This window comes from Pristis pectinata, chromosome 1 (assembly GCF_009764475.1).
Source record: "Pristis pectinata isolate sPriPec2 chromosome 1, sPriPec2.1.pri, whole genome shotgun sequence".
Taxonomy (NCBI): Eukaryota; Metazoa; Chordata; class Chondrichthyes; order Rhinopristiformes; family Pristidae; genus Pristis; species Pristis pectinata.
The window spans coordinates 144,778,866-144,801,897 of record NC_067405.1 but is presented as its reverse complement, the minus strand read 5'-3'; the positions used below and the strand labels follow the sequence as shown (position 1 = coordinate 144,801,897).

The following is a 23,032-nucleotide window of genomic DNA, read 5'->3' as shown; positions in this document are numbered from 1 at the left end:
AGTTTTGGTTTCCTTCCTTTTTTTAAAAGGAAACGTTTGCCTTGGAGTCAGTGCAGCTTAAATTTGCTATTTTGATTCCTGAAATCAGGGATAGTCCTATGAAGGCCTACACATGGTATTTGGAAGAATTGTATGCAATCTCTGTGACATAGGGATTGGTAGAGGAGGTGTTAAGCTAATTCCTCTATTCTCAGAATAAGAATTTTGCCATCTAGGACTGATGCAAGGAAAGCTTTCTTTAATGAGGATGTACCTTTGGAATTCTTTTCCTCAGGAGGCTGTGGATGCCCTGATACATTTAGGGTTGAGATCGGTAGAATTTGCACACTAGAAATTGGAAGAAGAAATGGACAGGATCTTATGGGGTGATGCACCAGGCTTGCAGGAACATTTGGCCTAACCCTGCCTATACTTGCATAAATTCATGCCTTCATAACATTTGAATTCAAGCCCCCAACCATGGTTTTAATTTTTTCCGTAATTACCAGCCACCATACCTTACCTATTACAATGTTACCCTGGTCTCACAATGTTGTCTCTAGGTGCAGGAAACAAAATCAACAGTTGTGTTGCTGAGTGTATGTAGTAAATGGACATGATATGAATATTTCATATACACACACACACACACACACACACACACACACACACACACACACCACTTAGTGAATGTACTTCATCATACTTTGGCTACATTTGTGGTTATTTGTTTTTAAACCTGCTTTCCCAAAAATCATCAGATTTGTTTTTGATTAATTTCAAGCTTGTAACTTTATTGTTACTGGTCTGCAACCCTGCCTATTTGTATGGAAGTGGAATTTCAATGTATTTCTAAAGGAATCTAATTGAAAATCGATATACCTAACTGACTAGACGTCCACAGTCAAATGTATTTAGTGCCGTTGAGTGATAGAATCTTCATTGTCACAATGATTATAGCTTTTGAAGTATAAATCTATTTCTCATCATTGCATTGGTCATAGGTTTGTGGGTTTATTGTATCGGTGTATTATCGGTGTATTTACAAAAATCCCAGTTCTGTGACTTAGATGTAGATTTCTATCTATTCATTTAGTACATCTTGCATTTCTTTTTAACAACTTCCAGGAAGATGAGAAGTTCCTGACAGAACTTTTTGCACAGTTAACGGATGATAGCACAGATGATGACAAAAGACAGGAACTGGTAAGTGTGAACATGACCTAAAGTATGTAAGAGTCATTGGGGATGTGCACAGAATTTGAGCATGCCTTCGTAATTGCATTTTAGGCTGGTATTTATCTCTCAGGACTAAAGATAGTAGAGTTGTAGATAGTCATACAGCACAGAAACAGACCCCTTTGGTTACCATGACCATCAAGTACCCATCTGTACTAATCTGATTTACCAGTGTTTGATCCATACTGTACCTTCTATGCTTTGGCAATTCAAGTGTTCATCCAGATACCAGATAATATGTGATGAGGTTTTCTTGTCTCCACCATCCACTCAGGCTGTTCATTCCAAATTCCACCCACCCTCTGGGTAGAGAAAAAATCTTACTCAGATCCCCAAATAATATTCAGGAATATACCTGTATATGTAGTCTTTGGAAGCAGTACCATTTACAAACCAAGATGATTAAATACACGTACTTTGATTTCTTGAAATAAACACATAGTTTTGTGCGTATGTATACCCAAAACCAGCTGCTAAAAGTGGGAATTGCACTATGATGCAACAGCATTGGTAATTCCCACTCAAACATGTACAATCCCCAAAATCACCCAGAAGGAAACAAAATTCCCATGTTTTACTGTTCCACTGGCCACTGCCTGGAACATTAACAGGTAGTACAGATCTATCGTAAAACTGCATGTTCTTAACCAGCATTGTTCAAGCCTGTCCATGTCAGCATGCATCACTTTTTGATGCTGTCTTCGGTTTGAGCTTTTTGGTAAGACTTTGGCAAGAGTTGCCTACAGTGGTGCTTTGATAAAATGGGAAAAGGTTACAGTTTTGACAAACTTTTTAGTTTTTAAGATGTTTATTGTGAACATTTGTGGTGGTTTATCTAATTACAAGCTCTTTTCCTGAAAGATTCTTTTATAATGCATATGTGCCAATATCTATAGCAAGTAAAAATATTAATGGCTACTTTTCAATTAAATTCTTTTGCAAGGCATAAAGTCAAAGTTAAGTTTATTGTCACATGCACAAATATATGTGTGCACAGGTGCAATGAAAAACTTACTTGTAGCAGCATCATAAGCACATAACATCGTATAAGCAGCATTCACATGAAAAACCTAAATTAAATATAAATTACATACAATTTTTATAAGAAAGAACACAATTAAGACAAAAAACCAAAGTCTATTTTTAGTGCAAAGTGATCAAAGTGGTCATAGTATTGCTAAACTGTAATGATTAGGGTTGTGCTGGTTGGTTCAAGAATCCGATGGTTGAAGGGAAGTAGCTGTTCTTGAACCTGGTGGTGTGGGACTTCAGGATGACCAGTGTGACTTTAGAATTAAGACTGCCACATGGTCGACCATGTCTGTAGGAGACCTGAGCAGATTTGACGCATGATGAATGGGTTCAGCATGCAGCTCTTTAGCGCATTCTATGAAGAAGCAACATATGTCAAGGATCTAAATGACTAAAGAATTGGAGATGTTGTCCCATGTCCCATCACTCATGGTGAATTGTGTTCAGATGTTATAAAAACATGGAATTATGTTTGTGATACCTGGAGCAAATTTTCTGTCTTGTGGATGAGTGGAATGAATGTTGCTATTTGAACTAATTGATCGGCAAAACGCAATATGCTTTTGTTTCAGGTGAATTTTCTGAAGGAATTTTGTGCATTTTCTCAAACCTTGCAACCTCAAAACAGAGATTCGTTCTTCAAGACATTATCAAATATGGGCATATTGCCAGCCCTTGAGGTGATTTTGGTGAGTTTATTATCAAAGTGCATGAATTGTGATGGGTACATGTCCACAGATAACAGTAGCCTTTCAGTGTCTCATCAGACTGAAGTTTCTAATGGAGCCAAATCATGACTATGGTAAGCTGGTCGATGAAGGGAAGCCCACTTTTGCACTCACCTGACCCCCACACACACAGAACATTGAACAGTACAGCACATGATCAGGCCCTACAGCCCATGATGTTGTGCCAACATATGTACACATTTCAAGGAGGAGTTACAGGATGGCAATATATTATTCCCAACCCTGTGCACTCTTTATCAAATGACTTCTGAAATCCAAGTACACTACGTCTACAGGTTCCTTCTTATTCCACCATGCTTAAAGAACATAGAATAGTACAGCACAGGAACAGTCCCTTCAGCCCACGATGTTGTGCCAAACTAATTAAGCTAATGACACTTAATTAAATTAATCCTTTCTGCCTGCACATGGTCGATATCTTTCCATTCTCTGCATATTCATGTGCCTATCTGAGAACCTCTTAAATACTTCCTATTGTATCTGCCTCCACCAGCATCCCTGACAATGCATTCCAGGCACCCACTGCTCTGTGACATCCCCCTTTGAACTTTCCCCCTCTCACCTTAAATGCATGCTCTCTAATATTAGACATTTCAACTCTGGGGGAAAAAGATACTGGCTCTACTGTCTGTGCCTCTCATAATTTTATGAACTTCTGTCAGGTCTCCCCTCAGTCTCTACTGCTCCAGAGAAAATGACCATAGTTTGTCCACCCTCTCCTTACAGCACGTGTCCTCTAATCTAGGCAGCATCCTGGTAAATCTCTTCTGCACCCTCTCCAAAGCCTCCACATCCTTCCTGAATTGAATGCAATGCTCCAAATCTTTATAACCAGATTTTTATAAAGCTGCAATGTAACTTCCTGACTCTTGTACTCACTGCCTCAACTAATAAAAGCAAGCATGCCATATGCCGCCTTTACCACCCTATCAACTTGTTCAGCCACTTTCAGGGAGCTATGGACTTGGACCCCAAAATCTCCCTGTATGTTAACACTATTAAGGGTTCTGCCCTTAACAGTGTACTGCCCCTTTGCACTTGGTCTCCCAAAGTGCAACACCTCGCATTTAGCTGAATTAAACTCCATCTGCCATTTCTCCGCCCATATCTGCAACTGATCTATCTCCCACTGTATCCTTTGGCAACCTTCTACACTATCCACAACACCATCAATCTTTGTGACATCTGCAAATTTACTAACCCACCCATCAAGTTTTCATTTGTCATATCACAAACAGCAGAGATCCCAGTACAGATCCCTGCGGAGCACCACTAGTCATGGACCTCCAGCCAGGATAAGTCCCATCAACCACTACCCTCTGTCTTCTATGGGTAAGCCAATTCTGATTCCAGATGGCCAAGTCACTGCTGATCCCATGCATCTTAATCTTCTGGATGAGTTTACCATGAGGGACCTTATCAAATGCCTTACTAAAATCCATGTAGACAATATCCACTGCTCTATCAGTGCAAATTCAAGTACTTTTCCTAAAACCATGTTGCCTTTAACCTGATAGTCTTATGATTTCTAAATATCCAATTATTACCTGAATAATAACGAATTCATGATTTTCCCAATGATAGGCTAACTGGCTTATGTTTCCTGCTTTCTGTCTCCCTTTTCTTTGAATAGCTGTGTTATGTTTATGGTTTTTCAGTCCTTTGGGGCCTCTCCAGAATCCAGGGAACTTTAATAAATTACAGCCAAACTCTCTTTAGCCACTTCCCTTAAGTCCCTAGGATGCAGGTTTTTAAATCCAGTGGATCTGTTGGTCTTTGGCCTTGTACTCTTTCTTAATGATGGAAATTGTTTTAAGTTCTTTTCTACCTATAGCCCCCTGATTATTTATCATTGTTGGGATGTTTACAGTGTTTTCTACAACAAAGATTGATCCAAAATAATTAGTAAGAATCTCTGCCATTTTTCTGTTTCTCTTTATTAATTCCCTAGGCTGAAAACAGGAAAGTGTCTCAATACTCAAGCATCATAAAACACTCAACTCTGTTTCTCTTTCTACAGTGTTTCTCTTCTGTTTTTATTTCAGATTTCCAGCATCTGCAGTTCCTTTATTTTTATTTACTTTGGCTACTTTTCCTTTTTATATACCTATAGAAGCTCTTGCTGTCTGTTTTTATATTATTTCATATTCTGCCTTCTCCCTCTAATATTTTAGTCACTATTTGCTGGTTTCTAAATATTTCCCTATCCTCTAGACTACCATGGTTAATCACAATATTGTATGTCTGTTTTTCTAATTTGATACCATTCTACCTTAGTTTGTCAAGGGTAATGCATCCTTTCCTGAATATACCTTTTATGAGTTTTATGAAATACCTATTTAAATGGCAGCTGCTGCTAATCTACCATCTTGCCCTTTAATTTACCTTCCCAGTCTGTTTTAGCCAACTCTGTCTTCTTACCAGGTTAATGCCTTTCATTTAAATTTTTGACACTAGTTTCAGGCCACAGTTCTAGTCTTCAAACTGAATTTGAAATTCTACCATGCTCCAGTCACTCTTTCCTGGAAAACTCTTTGCTATTAGATCACTGATTAATCCTGTCTCATTACACAATATCAGATTTATAAAGTTTATAAAGCTGCACCTAACTTCCTGACTCTTGAACTCAGTGCCTCAACTAATAAAGGCAAGCATGCCATACGCCGCCTTTACTACCTTATCAAACTGTGCAGCCATTATGGACTTAAACCCCTAGATGCCTCTCTACATCAACACTGTTAAGAGTCTTACCATTAACTGGGTATTGTCTCTTTGCAAGCTCAGGAAAATAAAAGGAAATAAAATTTTGAGCTATAGCTAAGTTGTGTCTCACAAGCCTGAGGAGGTGATGTTGAAGTGATGTCCTGATGAAGCTATATCTGGAGTACCAAATGATATTGTTCTCCATATTCCAGGAGGGGTGCTGCCTCAAGGTTGGGTTATGAAAAATCAGGGCAGTTATAGCAAGGGTGGTTGAAATGTGAGGTCAAAGTCGAGTTTATTGTCATACACAAGTTAATGTGTGCACAGTGTGATGAAAAACTTACTTGCAGCAGCATCAAAGGCATATTGTGAGACAGATTACCAAGGGAGGATGGAACAGAAAGCATGACAGTGTTTAGAAATTGACTGGAAGAATTCCTCTTAGGAAATAAGATAAAGGGTATCATGTTCTTAAATAGCCATAGAGAAACTAGATTCAGTATCTGGCCTAATCTTCTAGGCCTCCAATGATCTTTATCACCACTCTACTATATTGTACCAGTTAATTTGCACGAGCAGTGTGAAGGCTCTGATAATTGTGCCTCAGTCAAAGTACTGTTTCATTTCCAAACTTCCCTGTTGCATGGTAACTGTGTACTTTAATAACTTTGCAAATATTGATTTGCAGGGTATGGATGACGTTCAGGTGCGAAGTGCAGCCACTGATATATTTTCCTATTTGGTTGAGTATAATCCCTCCATGGTACGAGAGTTTGTCATGCAGGAAGCTCAACAAAACGATGATGTGAGTACTTGGAAGCTGTGATTGCAAAAAAAAAGTTTGAACTTTGCTGGGACAGTCTGTTTTGCATTACACAGATTAGATGGATTATTACTGATTTATTGTATATTTTAGACTGAGATATGGATGCATTGAAAGTATCAAGATGTAGTAATTTATTATTAAAATAATCTGGTTTTAATCCCACTTTCAGAGAATTGTGTACATAATCCAGGCCATCAGATTGGAGGTGCAATCTTTCAAAGGAGATATTAATCAAAGGTCTATCCTTGCCTCTGGAATGCCAATTCCAAAAAAAGAACCTCAGGGTGAAGTGCAGAAAAGTTCTTCCTGTGTCCTGGCCTGTTTCTTCTTTCAGCAGATTATGTAATAGATTACCTGATATGTTAGATGAAGGAACCAAATGCAATTGTATTCAAGTTTTCTGACAGTACAAATAATCCGCAAAGGTATGCGGGCAGGTTAAGTGAATGGGGGGGGGGGGGGGGGGGGGGGCGGTGGCGGTGTGGATGGTGGCATATTGATGATGTTGAGAAATACAGCCCAAGTGTGCTCTCCCGTTTAAATCATAGTTGATTTTGTCTTTGGCCCCTAACTGTATTACAGTCCAAAAATTTTCCTCAGCATTAAATATACTTGATGATTCCCCTTTCACAATGCTCTGGATGGAAAATTCCAAAGATTCATAACTGTAGGAGAGAATAAATTCCTCCTAATCTGTCTAATGTTGCTGACAGCTAATTCCAGTCACTCGTGGAACCAGCATAGTGACGCAGCTAGTAGAGGTGCAGCCTTGCAGCTCCATTGATGCATATTTGATCCTGATTCCAATATGGTCTGTGTGGGGTTCGCACCTTCACCCTGTCACCACGTGTGTTTCCCCTGGGTGCTCCAATTTCCATCCACATTGCAATGACGTACGGGTCAGTAGGTTTACTGGCTACTGCAAATTGCCCCAATGTGTTGGTAAAGGGTAGAATCTGAGGAAAGTTGATGGGAATATGGAGAGAATAAAAATGTGGGTTTAGTGTAAATGGGTGCTTGATGGTCATTGGGCCAAAGGGCCTATCTGTGTTGTATGATGCTATGGGAAATGCTCCCAAACAACATTGGGGCCTGGGAAAAATGGACAGGTACCCCCTGAATTGTTTGAAAGAAAACAGAAACGTTTATATTTGTAGAATTGAGATTGGAGGGCGTATAAGTGGAGTTATTGATACAAGTAGAAACTACGTTGAAATATAAGCATGAGTTAGATTGGCAGTTGAAATAAAGGGGTAAAGGAATATAGGAATAAGTTGGACATTTGGGATTACAATTCCTGCTCTTGTGGAGGATAAATATCAGTATGTCTGAATGGTACTTTTGAATGTAAATGATTTAAATGTTCACTGTTTTATGTATTCTGTGCTTGTTAAGGCAGGGGATGTTTGTACTAGAGACTGAAGCAATGTTTATTCATAAACATTAAGCCATCCTAAACTTTAGGTTAACTATAGGTTGTGCTTTCTGAACCACACAGAATATCTATCTGCCAGAAGTGATGACATCCCATTTCAACTGGATTATAGTTACTTGTGGTTGGTACGTCATTGAACATCTGAATATATCTCATTTTGTACAGTGACTTACTTTATGAAGTCCACATTACTATTTTGTCGTCAAAAGCAAAATTTATTTTGCTTGTCCTTTACCCAACTGCAATGAACAGAGGAGTAACCACTTGAATCTTTGTTTCAGGCTTGTTTTATTTTGAAGGACCTGTGTTGGCCAGGGCAACGGGAGCTCCCAGGTCTTTTTCAAATGATGCCTTGGGACTTTTAATGGGCAGAGCCTTAGTTTGGCACCCCACTTGAATAACATATCTGGCAATGTCAACAAACAATCTGTTGGAGGAACTCAGCGGGTCGAGTTGCATCTGTCAGTGGAGGGGGCAGAATTGTTGGCATTTTGGGTCGAACCCCTGCATCAGATCTATGTCCTGATGCAGGGTTTCAACCTGAAATATAGACAATTCTTTTCTCCCCACAGATGCTGCGTGACCCACTGAGTTCCTCCAGCAGATTGTTTGCTGCTCCAGATTCCAGCATCTGTAGTGTCTTGTGTCTGGTACTAAGTCATTCTGTGCTTTATCTTGCATTTTTGAGCTTGAATCAATAATTTTCTGCTGTTTCAAATTTTTTTTTAATTTCCACATGGGGTGTAAGCATTACAGATGTAGCTCCAAGTCAGGATGCCACATGACATTAAAGGAAACTTGAAGATGATGGCATTTCCATGTCCTTAAGTGTTTGAGTTGTGGATTTGGTGTAGGCGTGAAGACGGAGCTTTGTCTTCACAAGGTCTCTGTTGTGGTTATTGATCAGTACCAACATGTACAGATGCATCTGAAATGGATGGATTGGCGAGTACAAGTTGGAGCAAGATTCTCTTTGTATTGCTTTTCTCACCACCTGTTGCATTCTTGGTCCTCACCCAGAATGCATTCTTTGCTCTTGTTACTCAGTACTTCTTCCAAATGGTGTTTACTGTGAATGTGTACTAATATATCAGCTGAGGGAGGGCAGTAGATGGTAAATAGTAGGTGGTTTCCTTGCCCACGGTTGACCTGAAGGCACGAGACATCATTGGGTCCAGAGTCAATGTTGCGGACTTTACTCATCTCTCCTCTCCTTACTGTTGTGTAACTTGGTGCGATCACTCTGGTGGGTATGACCAGCCAGTGAGACAGACATACCTGAGGATGTTGGCTGAGACTCTAAGTGTTTCCTCAGGCTGTTGCTTTTCTAGTCAGAATCAGGTTTATTATCACTGTCTAATATAACGTGAAATTTATTGTTTTGCAGCAGCAGTACTTGCAAAGACGTAAAAACTATAAATTACAAAATAAATAGTGCAAAAAAAAAAGGAACAATGAGGTAGTGTTCGGAAATCTGATGGCTGTGGGGAAGAAGCTATTTATGAATCATTGAGTGTGTGTCTTCAGACTCCTGTACTTCCTCCCCGATGGTAGTAATGAGAAGAGCGCATGTCCCAGATGGTGAGAGTCCTTAATGATGGATGCCGATGCCTTAAGGCATCTCAGAGGGTTGTGCCTGTGGTGGAGCTGGCTGAGTCTACAACCCTCTGCAGCCTCATGCAATCCTGTGCATTGGAGCCTCCATATCAGGCTGTGATGCAACTCTCCACTGTACATCTATGGAAGTTTGGTGACATACCAAATCTGCTCAAACTCCTAACAAAGTAGAGCTGCTGGCTTGCCTTCTTTGTGATTGCATCAACGTGTTGGCCCCAGGACAGATCCTCTGAGATGCTGACGCCCAGGAACTTGAAGCTGCTCACCCTTTCCACAGCTGACCCCTCAACGTGCACTGGTGCATGTTCTCCTGACTTCCCCTTCCTGAAGACCACAACCAATTCCTTGGTCTGGCTCTCGATGAGTGCGAGGTTGTTGTTGCAACACCACTCAACCAGCTGATCTATCTCACTCCTGTACGCCTCCTTGTTACCATCTGAGATTTTACCAACAACAGTGATGTCATTGCAAATTTATAAATGAGCTGTGCTTAGCTACACAGTCATGAGTGTAGAGTGAGTAGTGGCCTGCGTTGATTGTCAGCGAGGAGGAGATGTTGGAAGTCGAGGATTCATTTGTAGAGGGAGGTACAGAGGCCAAGGTTTTGAGGCTTGATGATTAATACTGAGGGGATGATGGTATTGACCACAGAGCTATAATCGTTAAACAGCAGCCTGAGATGTGCTTTGCTGTTGTCTAGGTGCTTCAAAGCAGAGTGGAGAGCCAGTGAGATTGCGTCTGCTGTAGACCTGTTGTGGTAGGCAAATTGACGTGGGTCCAGGTCTTTGCTTAGGCAGGAGTTAATCCTAGCCATAACCAACCTCTCAGAGCACTTCGTTATGGTAGATGTAAGTGCTACCGGTCAACAGTCGTTGAGGCAGCTCACCCTTTTCTTCTTAGGCACTGGTATGGTTACTGCCCTTTTGAGGCAGGTGTGAACCCCAGACCGCAGCAGTGAGAGGTTGAAGATGTTCTTGAATACTCCAGCCAGTTGGTTGGCACAGGTTTTCAGTACCCGGCCAGGTACACTGTCAGGGCCTGATGCCTTGTGAGGGTTCACCCTCTTGAAGGATGTTCTGATATCAGCCTCCAAGACAGAGATCACAGAGTTGTCGGGGAGTGAAGCATCACTGCCATTTATGCTGGAACAATTCTCCAAATTGGGTATCAACCTCCAGTTGCTTTTGAGGAGGTCTTGCAGGACCAACTGGACTGTCTGTGCCTCAGCTGTGTCTGCAACCTGTCCTTAGTTTAATGATAGCTATTCCATCCAGTTTTATTTTTAGGTTTAGACTTGGCACTATGGTATAGCTGAGTATACTCGGCCTCCTCTACTGCCATGTTGAGGCCAGACGCAGGTTGGAGGAACACCACCTCATATTCCATCTTGGTAGTCTCCAACCTGACAGCCTCAACATTAACTTCCAGTAACCCCTTTTTCCCCTTTTCTACCTGCCCCTGTCTTCCCTCATTCCTGTGGCCCTCTCACCCCTTCTCTTTCCCCTCCCCTGCCCTCATGACCTGCCCATCTATTCCCCACCTGCTTTCCTTTCTTCCCAATGATCTACTGCCCTCTCCTACTGGATTCCTTCTTCAGCCCTCTTGCCTCTTCTACCTATCACCTCTCAGCTTCTTGCATCATTCCTTTTCGTCCCCTCCCCTCCCCACCCACCAACCTTCCTCCTCTCATCTTGACTCGCCTATCACTTGCCAGCCTTTGCTCCTCCCCTTCCCCCGACCTTATTCCGGCTTCTGCCCTCTTCCTTTCCAGCCCTGATAAAGAGTCTTGACCAGAAATGTCGACTCTTTATTTTCCTCCACGGATGCTGCCTGACCTGCTGAGTTCCTCCAGCATTTTGCATGTATTGCTCCAGATTCCAGCATCTACAGAATCTCTTGTGTCTCTAAAATTTCAGTATACTGTTGCTACCATATGATTTTAATACAACCTGGTAATTTCAAGATCACTATTACTATTGCTAGCTTTTTCTACTTGGATCATTTAATTAACTAAATTTAGAATCCTCTTATGATGATGGGATGATTTGTCCAAGTGTCTGGATTAATAGCTCTGTAACAACTTATTAGAACCATCCTGATACACTGTAAACCGACAGTTTTTAATCTTAGGTTTTTTGAGATCCATTTTGGCTGATCGAATTTACTGAGGTAACGGTCAGAAAATATGAGGGCTTGCTGAGGACACTGACCTAATGCCATTTAAATTTATTTCGTGTGGAAATGTATAATCAATTTACTTTTTTTTTGAAAAATTACAGATATTTCTACAAAAAAGTAAACCCAATCAGAATCGGATTTATTATCACTGACTTGTACGATGTGAAATTTGTTATTTTGCAACAGCAGAACAGTGCAAAGACAAAATTATTATAAATTACAGAAGTAAATAGTGCAAAAAAAAGGAATAACGAGGTAGTGTTCATGGACTGTTCAGAAATCTGATGGCGGACAGGAAGAAGCTGTTTCTGAATTGAGTGTGGGTCTTCAGGCTCCTGTACCACCTCCCCGATGGTAGTAACGAGAAGAGGTCATGTCCCAGATAGTGAGGGTCCTTAGTGATGGATGTGTCCTTGATGGTGGGAGGGTTGTGCCTGTGATGGAGCTAGCTGAGTCTACAACCCTCTGCAGCCCTCGTCTTTATTTCTCTAAAATGCCAATGATGTTGTCTACTCGTGCCTGACTTGGCATGCTGTATAAATCAGAGTGTATACCTGGGGTCATTTTAACCCAAAAAAGTATCCATTTAATATTCACGAATTTCTGAATAAAGCATTTCTCTCAAAAGAAAAAGAAAAACAAATCTCTCATTTTCTCAACAATTGACTTGCACCAATCTCAGACTGTGAAACCGAAAGATGATCTTTGTGGGACATGTTTATAGTTCTGAAGTTGTTGCATGAGAAATATCAGTGATTATGTGGTTGAATACTTGAGTATTAAGGATGATGTGCAATGTAGCACAAATTCACAGAATATAGCTGCATGAATGCAAATGGTTGAATGGTTTATTGTAAGGAGCCATCAGTACATTATTGTTTATTTAGGAAGGGCAAAGTATCTCATTTTTCTTTTATCAACCCCTCCCCCCATCCCATCCACATACACACGTTGTTGTCATCACTGATAATTTGGGGGAGTTGAGTCATTGAAAATGAGAGAATTATTGGTGCTTCTGCAGTGCAGCAAGATCCTGGGAGTTTAGTGCTGAGGATATCTCTTCTGCCTCAACAGACGTGACCTTGTATAGAAATAGAAACCACTCTGAAATGTGAACATCAGTCATATCTGTTCCTTTGTTTTTTTTTCTTTTGGAAATAAATAAACATGTACATAATTGGAGCTGGACACAAAAATTGAACAGGGAAAACCATCTTGGTGCTTGAACAATGCATACTTGGAACAGCCCTCTTAAATATTTGGCTCAGTGACGATATTTGTACCGCACTTGGCATTATACCCAGTCTTCTAACTCCATAAAGGAAATGCTTTGGCTAGCAAATGAAGGACTGATGTGGTGCACCCTACGTGATGCCCACTATTTGCTGCTCTGGAATAGGGGAACAGAAGGTCACATCTTGAAAAAATACATGTTAATTCGATTGCCTTTTCAAAAATTTCTACTGCATGTTACTTTTCTCTGCTTCTCAAAATTCTATTAAATAGCATGGTGCTTACCACAGGGAGTAGTTGATGTGAAAAGATTAACTGCGTTTAAGGAGAAATTAGAAAAGCACATGGCAGAAAGACTCAAAAGGATATATCGATATGAATTGGGCCTTTTGAAAGCCCTGATTCTGACTTGTATGAAACTTTCAGTTCACTTTCTGGAACAGTTGAAACTTGAGAATCACCAAAGTCTCTTGTAGACATAAGATTATCACACACTCATTTTGGTGCACCTCTCTCAATGCTTCTTCCTATTCGACAGCACTGTCCTTCTACTACACTTCCTCAAAACAAAACATCATTTTCAAATAACTGACTAATTTCCCTTGGAGATCTGCGTGATTAAACCCGCCACCTTTTCTGAAAAAGGCATGTTTATTCCTGAATTTGTCGTCTACTTTTGTAAATGTAACCCCTGTTCCAGTGCATAAATTAAGATCTTATACACCATTAGCATTATCTTGTGAACTATACAATTTCAGAATTGAAAATTGTGTTTCTTTTTTCATTTGATTCATCAGATTAAGCTGTCACCCTTTTAATGACTTGTGCCTGCACACTAAGGTCTCTCTACTCCTGTGCTCCATTGAATTTGTTAATTTTATCACGTACTCCATTTTTGTATTCCAAAGTAAACTGATATTCAACTTGGTTTAATTACAGTATTGAAAACTAGTTATATAAGATATACCATTCTGTAATTGGATGTTCTAATTATTTGCTCTCCTTTCTTTGAATAAATTGCTTGAGGCAAAAAAGAAGTTAGAGTACAGCTCCAAGTATAGTACACCTACTCAAAGCTCATTCACAAATTGAAGTTTGGAATCAGAAATTGTAATATTATAGGAAATGATCAGGAAACTTATTTTGACTTGGAGTTCTCTGTGTCCATGTGCAGTGATATCCCAGTAATGTTTACATGAAAGCTTGTATACTGAAAGTTCTGATATTTACTGCAAAGTGTATCTTTGCAGATATTGGTTCAAACCATTTGGTTTGTGGTTCTTTTGTGCTAGTTATCAGTTATTAAAAGAGAAATTGTATACAACGATAGAGAGGTTATGCCTTAGTCTGGAATACAGTGTTTATTTCCTTATTTAAGGAGGGATATTAATGTATTAGATAAGATAAGATTTCTTTATTAGTCACATGTACATCGAAACACACAGTGAAATGCATCTTTTGCATAGAGTGTTCTGGGGGCAGCCTGCAAGTGTCGCCACACCTCCGATGCCAATATAGCATGCCCATAACTTCCTAACCCGTACGTCTTTTGGAATGTGGGAGGAAACCAGAGCACCCAGAGGAAACCCACGCAGACATGGGGAGAACGTACAAACTCCTTATAGACAGCGGTGGGAATTGAATCCCGGTCTCTGGCGCTGTAAAACGTTACGCTAACTGCTACACCACCGTGCCTGCCTCAGAGGTTTGCTGTTCTGGGTGGATTGTTTTATGAGGAAAGGTTAGCTGACCAGACTTGTATCCATTCAAGTTTGGAAGAGTCTTGAAACACTTGAGAACCTTGGTGACCTGGACAGGGTGGGTATAGAGACGATATTTCCTCCTGTGGAAGAAGCTAGAGCTGGGGGTCACTTGTCTAAGACAGCGGAGTCATTTTGTTTCTCTCAGAGGATCATGAGTCTTTGGCACTCTCTCCCTGAAAAATGGTGGCAGCAAAGCTTATGAACATCTTTAAGGTAAAAGTAGATAAGTTCTTGATAAGCAAGGGATTGAAAGGTTACTGCAGGTGGACAGTGATGTGTAGTTGAGGTGATAATCAGACTATCCATGATATTAAATGGTCAAGGGCCCATCTGCCCTACTCCTGCTCCTAATTCATATGTACAATCACAAAATAGTCTGTAGTAGAGGTGCATTTCATCATGTTACTCACTTATGATCCAAGTCACCCTAAAGGGAATAGTAGAACTGTCGGTACATTCAGAATGAAAATCACTTGATATTTGAGTTATCTCACAGCAGACAATGATGGAATGCTTGTAAAGTTTCAAAAGTCATGCAGTAAAAGATTTTAATTCGTTGTAAAACAAGGGCCTTGCAGAACCATGAGCTTTGGACTCTTCAAAGCATCATTAAAAACCATTAGGCAGGATGGGTATGTATGATAACCTAAATTAGTCATCATACGTGAACTTGAATTTCAGCAAAAACAAGAATGGGTGAGCTTGTGCCATTTTTATTCAATTTAGTCCCAAGCTTTTATCTCAGTCCATTTGTTATGTGTGTTGTGTAATTATGGTTATTCATCTACCTTTGTTGAGATAATTTTGGCCACTTGATCAATGCATGGTTAGACCAGTTTGCATCTTGGTTTAAATATGAAACTCATAGCTATTGTTCTTTCTTTTAGGATATCCTCCTCATTAATCTCATCATTGAACATATGATTTGTGATCCCGATCCTGAGCTCGGCGGTGCAGTCCAGCTTATGGGACTGCTCCGCACTCTGGTTGACCCCGAGAACATGTTGGCCACCGCCAATGTAAGTATTTTTTTAAAATATCTCATTCAGTGTTTATTACATTGCATTTTCTATTTTATCTGTTTAGTTTTATATATAATAAAGTGTGAGTTTGCTCTCATTCCCTGACACCTCCAGCCTCAAGTGTAGCAGAGCCCCTGATTGCCACCTCTACCAAGTCTGAGATATGGAACTTTGCTACTTTACTCAGTCTCTTTCACTGTAATTATTCTTTATCAAGATTGTTTTCATTGACCTCCCTATGTGCCTGCCACAAAAGATCATATTCTAACTTTTATCTCCTGAAGGTGAATTTCCCCAGTATACCATTGCTGGCCTTCCCACTTCATCCTGCCTAGTCATCCACACGTCTGCGTGGTCTGCATAAACATTATTCACTCATGATTGCCATAGTCCAGTGTGACATTATTCCTTGGACTTTCCCAATCCTGCCTCCTCCTCTCCTTGGTACTTATCTGATTCTTTGTTTTACCATTGACATTCCTTCATCCCTTGTATCTCCATCCTTAAGCAGTGACAGTGGCAAACAAGGAAACTTATTAAAGCACTAAATACTTGATCACACATTCACCCTATCCTAAGAGCTCTTTTTCCTTCTGCATCTATTCTGCCACATATCTTCACATATGAAAAGTCGTGTTGTGATTGAGATGTGTACTTCACCTCCACTTAAGGAGGGTTTAAACCTTGCATCAGATAGTGTCTTAAGGGGAGATGGAGATTAACATGGGGAGGTGGGGAAGAAAGGTGCAAAATAACCACACTTTATCAGGATGGAACCTGCTGACTAAGAAAGGAGGGTAGGGATTTCTAGGATTTAAACCCAGCAACAATAATGGGACATACAAGGAGGCTTGTAAGTGTAGTTTATTTAGTAGATGTCACACAATGTAGTCATGGTGTGATGGTGATGGAGGAGGTGAATGTTTCGGCATTTGAGCAACTTTGCTCTGGATGGTGTTGAGATTCTTTTCGTGTTGTTGAACTTGCACCTGTTCAGGTGTGGACGCTGTATTGGTTTGTTATTGGTTTATTATTGTCACTTGTACTGAGGTACAGTGAAAAGCTTGTCTTACAAACCAATCGTACCAATTCATTACACAGTGCAGTTACATTGAGTTAGTACAAAGTGCATTGATGTAGTACAGGTAAAAACAGTAACAGTACAAAGTGTTACAGCTAGAGAAAGTGCAGTGTAATAAGGTACAAGGTCACAACAAGTGACGTGAGGTCATAGTCCATCTCATTGTATGAGGGAACCATTCAATAGTCTTACCACAGTGGGGTAGAAGCTGCAAGGAAAGGGTTAAGATAGTGTACAGGCGGAGATGGTTTGCAGACAGTCTGCAGTCACCTGTGCTGAGCAAAGTCCTTGAGAGCATAGCTTCTCTTTGTACAGCATGGGAGCCGAGATCACCAGGCATACCAAGATAAGGATGCAAATGAAGGATTGCAGGGCACACACTAACTATTGGACAATTACATTACTAACTCGAAGGTATTATTAGTCATTAACATGTAGTTTCTATTGGTCATTAACACCTATATTAATGGAATGTGATTGGTATTTTATGTAGGCAAACGAGGGATTCTAAGATGCACAAAGATATTAATTGGTCAATATCTGTTTAAAAAAGATAACTCTGTTGAAACTTGAGAATAGTTTGGTGACGGGGGCCAGACTGTCCTCCTTGTGCACAAGTATATAAAGTGTGATTGAGAAATGAGTACAAGTTATCAGAGTCCAGTTAATTGGCGATGATAGTTTCTTGGAGCTTCTGCCAAGATGGCTAACCTTTAGCGTCACTATTTGGGAAAACTGAGTTGAGCCCTGGTGACCGATCAGTCTGGAGTCTGCGGCAGCTCATATTTGAACAAGTGGAACTGTGTCTGTTGCTGGAACGCTTAATTTCTTCCCGTGTGGGGTAGTTGAAGTACACCATCGTATAGTCGCCGAAAGGGATAGCAATTGGCTGAGTAATTGCGACGGGAAGTTTGAGTCCCCCATTCAGAAACGAAGAAGGCCGCAGCAGTCAGAGGTTCGAGTCCCCAACCAGGGTGCCTCAGGCCGGGTTCTTGTCGCGCGAGTGAGCACCTGTGGGCTGGGTCCACAAAGAAAAGAAATGAAAATAACAAAAGAGGAATAGGGAGAAGGATCGTTGTGGATAAGAGTAAAATATTTTCTTTACCATGTGTGAGTGTGAATGAATGTGTATTTTTTAAAGCAAAAATAGGAGCCCTGTCAAAAGACTGCCCCAGACCCCCTAAGGGGACACTGGCGGTGAACATGTTTTTGCATTATAGACCAGAAAGTGTTAAAGTATGTTGATGAGTGGGTGATGTGGACCGAGGGAGTAGATAAGAGTTTCCCTCCCGACAGTACTTCTAATGCAGACCATCTGGAGTGTCACAGAAGGCATTAGCAGAGAGAAAAAATATGTAAGAAAAATGTGGGTTGGTCTACATTTATTCACTGGGAAAGTGAGATGCAGAAGCAGTTAGTTGAATCTCCCAGGAAGAACAGGGAAAGTGTACAAAAGGTGCTGGAGAAATGGGAAAGATGGAAAGAACAGAGAAAGATAATGGTGTCTGTGTTTAAAAAGAAACAACCGGTACCGGAATCAGAGGATGAAATGGATGACTATAACCCTCTGCACTCTTGCTTCCCTCAGCCACGGTTACAACTTGCACCCGTTATGGTGTGGATAATCAGGGAGGGTAAATACTGGGTGAAATGTAAATGAAGTAATATTAAAACCACAATGCAGCAGTGTAGTTGCCAAGCAAATGTGCCACAAACTAAAGTTATTCCATACAGTTTACAACACTGAATCTAATACAAGAAAACAAGTGTCACCCCCTGAATACTCAGCAGAGCTGGCATCAGCCACTGTCCCACTGCAGTCGGAGGTTCCCTAACAACCTGCTTTTCTGTGTTATAACTTTAAATGCTTTGAGGGAGTGGTTTCCCCTTGCACTGTTGATTGGCTTAAGATGCGCAGTACGGTGCAAAAGACAGATGAGGATGTTAACGAATATGTAGAACGCATACATACCATATTTCAAAAGCATTCTGGAACAACCCCAAAGGTGGGACTCCTGCCTTGATAAATGTTAAATGGGTTGCAACCCAGGTTATAGGAAATATTCACTGTTACTTGTGTGGGATGGGAAGGCGAAGATTTAACTTTAAGGTAGTGATTTGATTTAATATTGTGAGTGTTTTGCAACATTGTCAAAGGCAGTTACAACACCAGGAATCTAAACATGCTGAAGGAGGTGGGGTCATGTTACTCGTGTCAGCACCAGCGGTTACTCCGCATCAGTCAGCCTGGGGTCGGGGCGGCGGACGAGGTAGGGGTAGAGGACGGGGATGTCCACGAGGGGTTTATTTTGTTTGCTGACAGCCCGGCTACTGGGCTCCAGACTGCCACCGCCACCACAGGCTGCACAATTCACTTTAAATAACCCATTTGATCAGCATCCCCAGCCGCCACAAGAGGGGTGCCACGCCCAAATTCTGGCCGTTAAGAAGATTTTGGAGCCTCCTATTTCTTTGACTGTAAATGGACAACAACTTGATTTCTTAATTGATACTGGAGCCGCTTATTCCACAATTTATGTTTCCGATTGGCCACTAGCATCATTTGGGAAAGAGTCAGTAAGCATTGTGGGACTTTCGGGACAGCCAGTCTCTTTACCTGTTTCTCAGAAGGTTACTTATCAGCTTCAGGGACTCCCAAGGGGAGCATTAGTTTCTTGCAGCATAGCACCCTCTGGCTAATTTGTTGGGTCAGGATCTCCTTTGCAAACCAAGTTGCACGTTGGTATGTTCCCCTGATGGACTACAATCTGAAGTACCAGAAGCTGTATGCTAATACAAGTGTTCACTAATAGAGATCGTTATGTGGAAAGAAAGCAAACAGTATCTGACAAAGAATTCGATACAGAATAAGTTTTGATAACTCGTGAGCACACATTTATCTCACTGAACTAATGGGCCAGATCAAGTTGGACTACCTGGTTTGGACTTTTTCTGGATGTGAAAGCTCAAATGAGATGACCCCGTACATCCTGCAAGGCAGAGGAATACATTCTTCTTGTACTCTGCCAGATGGTGTATCACCCCTTCAGCTACTACTAAGCTGGTATTCTTCCCTGGTAGTTGTTCTAGACAGAGCTATTTACAACTGTGATCTAGCCAATTATTGAGTTAAAATGGTGTAAAATGAAGATACTCGTTCATTGTTTTAATGTTCAGAAGTGTCAACTGAATTTTGTCAACAGTTATTAGTCAAAGACATGATTTTACTATTTAACAAGCCTTTAGTCCCTTTTATTAGATGGATTTATGGAAAATGAGTCTGTTTAATGTATCCATAAAACACAATAGTTCCCTCTGCTGGGTAACTGAGGAACAAAACAAACAGCAGCACTTGTGAATGTTTTTGACTAGTTTAGCACAGTGATGGCTGTCATTTTTATTCTTCTATTTAGAAAGGATCAGAGACCAATCCTTTATTGACCATTTCTTGGTATTATTGTCAGAACCACAGAATTGTACGGAAGTGTAGCAGTTAGTGTAACGCTATTACAGCATCAGCGACCCGGGTTCAATTCCGGCCACTGTCTGTAAGGAGTTTGTACGTTCTCCCCGTGTCTGCGAGGGTTTCCTCCCACATTCCAAAGACGTATGGGTTAGGAAGTTGTGGATATGCTATCTTGGTGCTGGAAGGGTGACACTTGCGGGCTGCCCCCAGAACACTACACAAAAGATGTATTTCACTGTGTGTTTCGACGTACATGTGACGAATAAAGAAATCTTATCTGAACTGATTTGGCATATACTTTAAAAAAAAAATCAAAAAGCAAAACGACTGCAGATGCAGAGATCTGAAAGAAAGACAGAAAATGCTGTAAAGCATTTAAGCTGCTCAGTCAGCATCTATGGAGGGAGAAACTGAGTTAAATTTTCAGGTCAACGACCTTTCATCAGAACTGGGAAACATTAGAAAACCAGCACGTTTTAAGTTGCAGAGAAGGAGAACGAGGAGTGGCGAGAACAATGACCAAGAGAGACTGACTGACACAAATGATGGTGATGCCAACTGGGGTCACAGCAAAATTTTGTAAATTGCAGCTAATCTGTCTGGAGGAGTTGTAAATATAGGGAGATGAATTAAAATGGAGAGTGGGGGGTGGGGGGAGGAGAATCAACACTGGAGATCTGGGATACAGAACTTGGCAGTTGCTGAAAATTTGAAATTAGAAAATCAGATTTCAATGTGCATTAGTCAGGTACATCATGCTTGTATCCAAAGAGCTCTTTGCTGTGTTTCCTGGTGTGGATCTTTGTATTCTAAATGATTTTTTTTTTACAATATTGGCACTGTTTGCATTTAATATTTTGACGTAATTAAGAATGACTAATTTTCTTCCATAGAAAACAGAGAAGACCGAATTTCTGAGTTTCTTTTACAAACACTGCATGCATGTCCTGACTGCCCCCTTGCTGGCGAATACCACTGAGGAGAAGCCCAGCAAAGGTGAGCCATCTCCGTATAATGGTCAGTACCAATCATCTTATCTTCAGCCTGTGGCATGCAAATACACTTCTATTAAAATGTTGAGTGGTGATGAAGGTACTTGCTCCGCTACTCAAGTCCTAGCATTGCCTGTTTCTAAACTCAGGCAGCAATGACTGTGGAGAGCTTTTCTTGTCCATTCCAAGACAGAACAGCTCTGCTGAGGAAAGGAAACCGACAATGCAACCCTCATCCCAGCTATGCTATCAATGAATTGGAAAATTATCTGTTTCAATTGAGATCAAAAAGTAACCGTACTTAATGTCATTTTCTAAATATTCCGAGAATGTTTCCCCCCCTGTACTTACTTGGTGCTTTCCTGAATTAACAATTTCACTTGGTCTTGAAAAATATAAAAAGTCTATTGGTCACCTCTAAATGATGTTATCTGGGCCATACCCTAAAGGCTACACACCACCTAAGTAACAGAGATTGATTTTTGGTGCTAGGATCTGATGGGGGGATGAACTGAAATAGGTGTTGGGCAGCACCAAGCAGCAAATTCTCTTCAGTGTAAGATAGCTGTTTTCTAGCTGTATATATTAAGCTTTTTTTTTAGTGCTGTGGTACAGTATGAACTTAAATGAAGCATGGTTCAGGGAATTAGAGGGCAGAGTTAGCTCTGTTGGAGGGGATGAAGTTGCACAGTATATAAGATGTAATAGATTATTTTGGTGTATCTTGGACTTGTTTGTACAATTTGAGCATGCCAAATTTATGAATGCATTTTGAATGTTAAATTCTCTCCATAATTTGGATTTGCTAAGGCAAGCCTCTTAAGACACAAGCCACTAGGTTGATACAAACCAAATGGACAGATTTTAACCAAGTGCTCTGAAGAAGGTTTGTAGCAAGTGCTGAACTTTGCTAATCAAAAGGCCTCTATTTCTTTCTAAACTATTTTTGTGTTCCTTTTGGGTTAAGACTTTCTCCCCCACTCCAGTCCCACCTCCTCACCCCACACCCCATCTCCTAGCCATTGTGTTCCCAACATTCTAGTGTGTAGGATACTTGTTATACTGTTGAATTTGGTAATTGTTGCTGATTATACCTCCATAATGCTAAATGTTTAAATATACTGAATTGGCATGTTGTGTTACAAATGGAGCAATGTGGAATTTCAAATATACAATCTTCTGACTTGTTTAGTAGTTTTGAATCAGTTTTAAAAACGGTTCCAGTTGAGCAGAGCTGCTGTTGTCAGAACTTGTAGAAAACCTATCCAAGATTTTAAGAATCATGGCAGTAGACAATGCCATTAGCTTTTCGCTTTAAAAACCTTGTTGCCACATTCAACTGGTTCTGTTCCAGTTACTTATTCTCAGAGCTACCTCCCCCACTCCAAAAATCCACAGAAGCCCTGATATTCTATGCAGTCATTCATAAAAGTCAATTTCAATGATACCAAACCTTTGAGTTTTTATTTGGCTGCTCCTAGAAGTGCTTCCTGTGCTAGACCAGAAGTGAAGGACTTCATCTGGAAACATCTGCACTATGGTGTACCAAAGAAGAAACTAACGATGTCACCCTTGGCCTTAAAAAGCCATAGGTATGTAAAGGTCTGACATCAGCTGCTTTGCTCGGCAACAGTAAGAAATGAGCTCATTGTTCCTCCTCCTTTACAACAGAGCCACTCATTACCGTTTCAGGAAGGAAGGACATCAGTGGAACCTT

General features: G+C 40.7%; 1 protein-coding gene across 2 annotated transcripts in view; it reads left to right on the top strand.

Moving 5' to 3' along the window:
* smek1 (SMEK homolog 1, suppressor of mek1 (Dictyostelium)) overlaps positions 1–23,032 on the top strand; it is a 115,057-nt gene that overhangs the window by 77,516 nt on the left and 14,509 nt on the right. The window contains exons 5-9 of one of the 2 annotated variants that reach the window (XM_052039395.1): positions 1,108–1,185; positions 2,823–2,939; positions 6,391–6,507; positions 15,642–15,773; positions 21,217–21,319. In XM_052039395.1, coding sequence (XP_051895355.1) covers positions 1,108–1,185; positions 2,823–2,939; positions 6,391–6,507; positions 15,642–15,773; positions 21,217–21,319 — 547 coding nt within the window. Of the gene's footprint in view, positions 1–1,107; positions 1,186–2,822; positions 2,940–6,390; positions 6,508–15,641; positions 15,774–21,216; positions 21,341–23,032 lie in introns of both variants that reach the window. The other variant, XM_052039304.1, reaches the window with a different exon arrangement.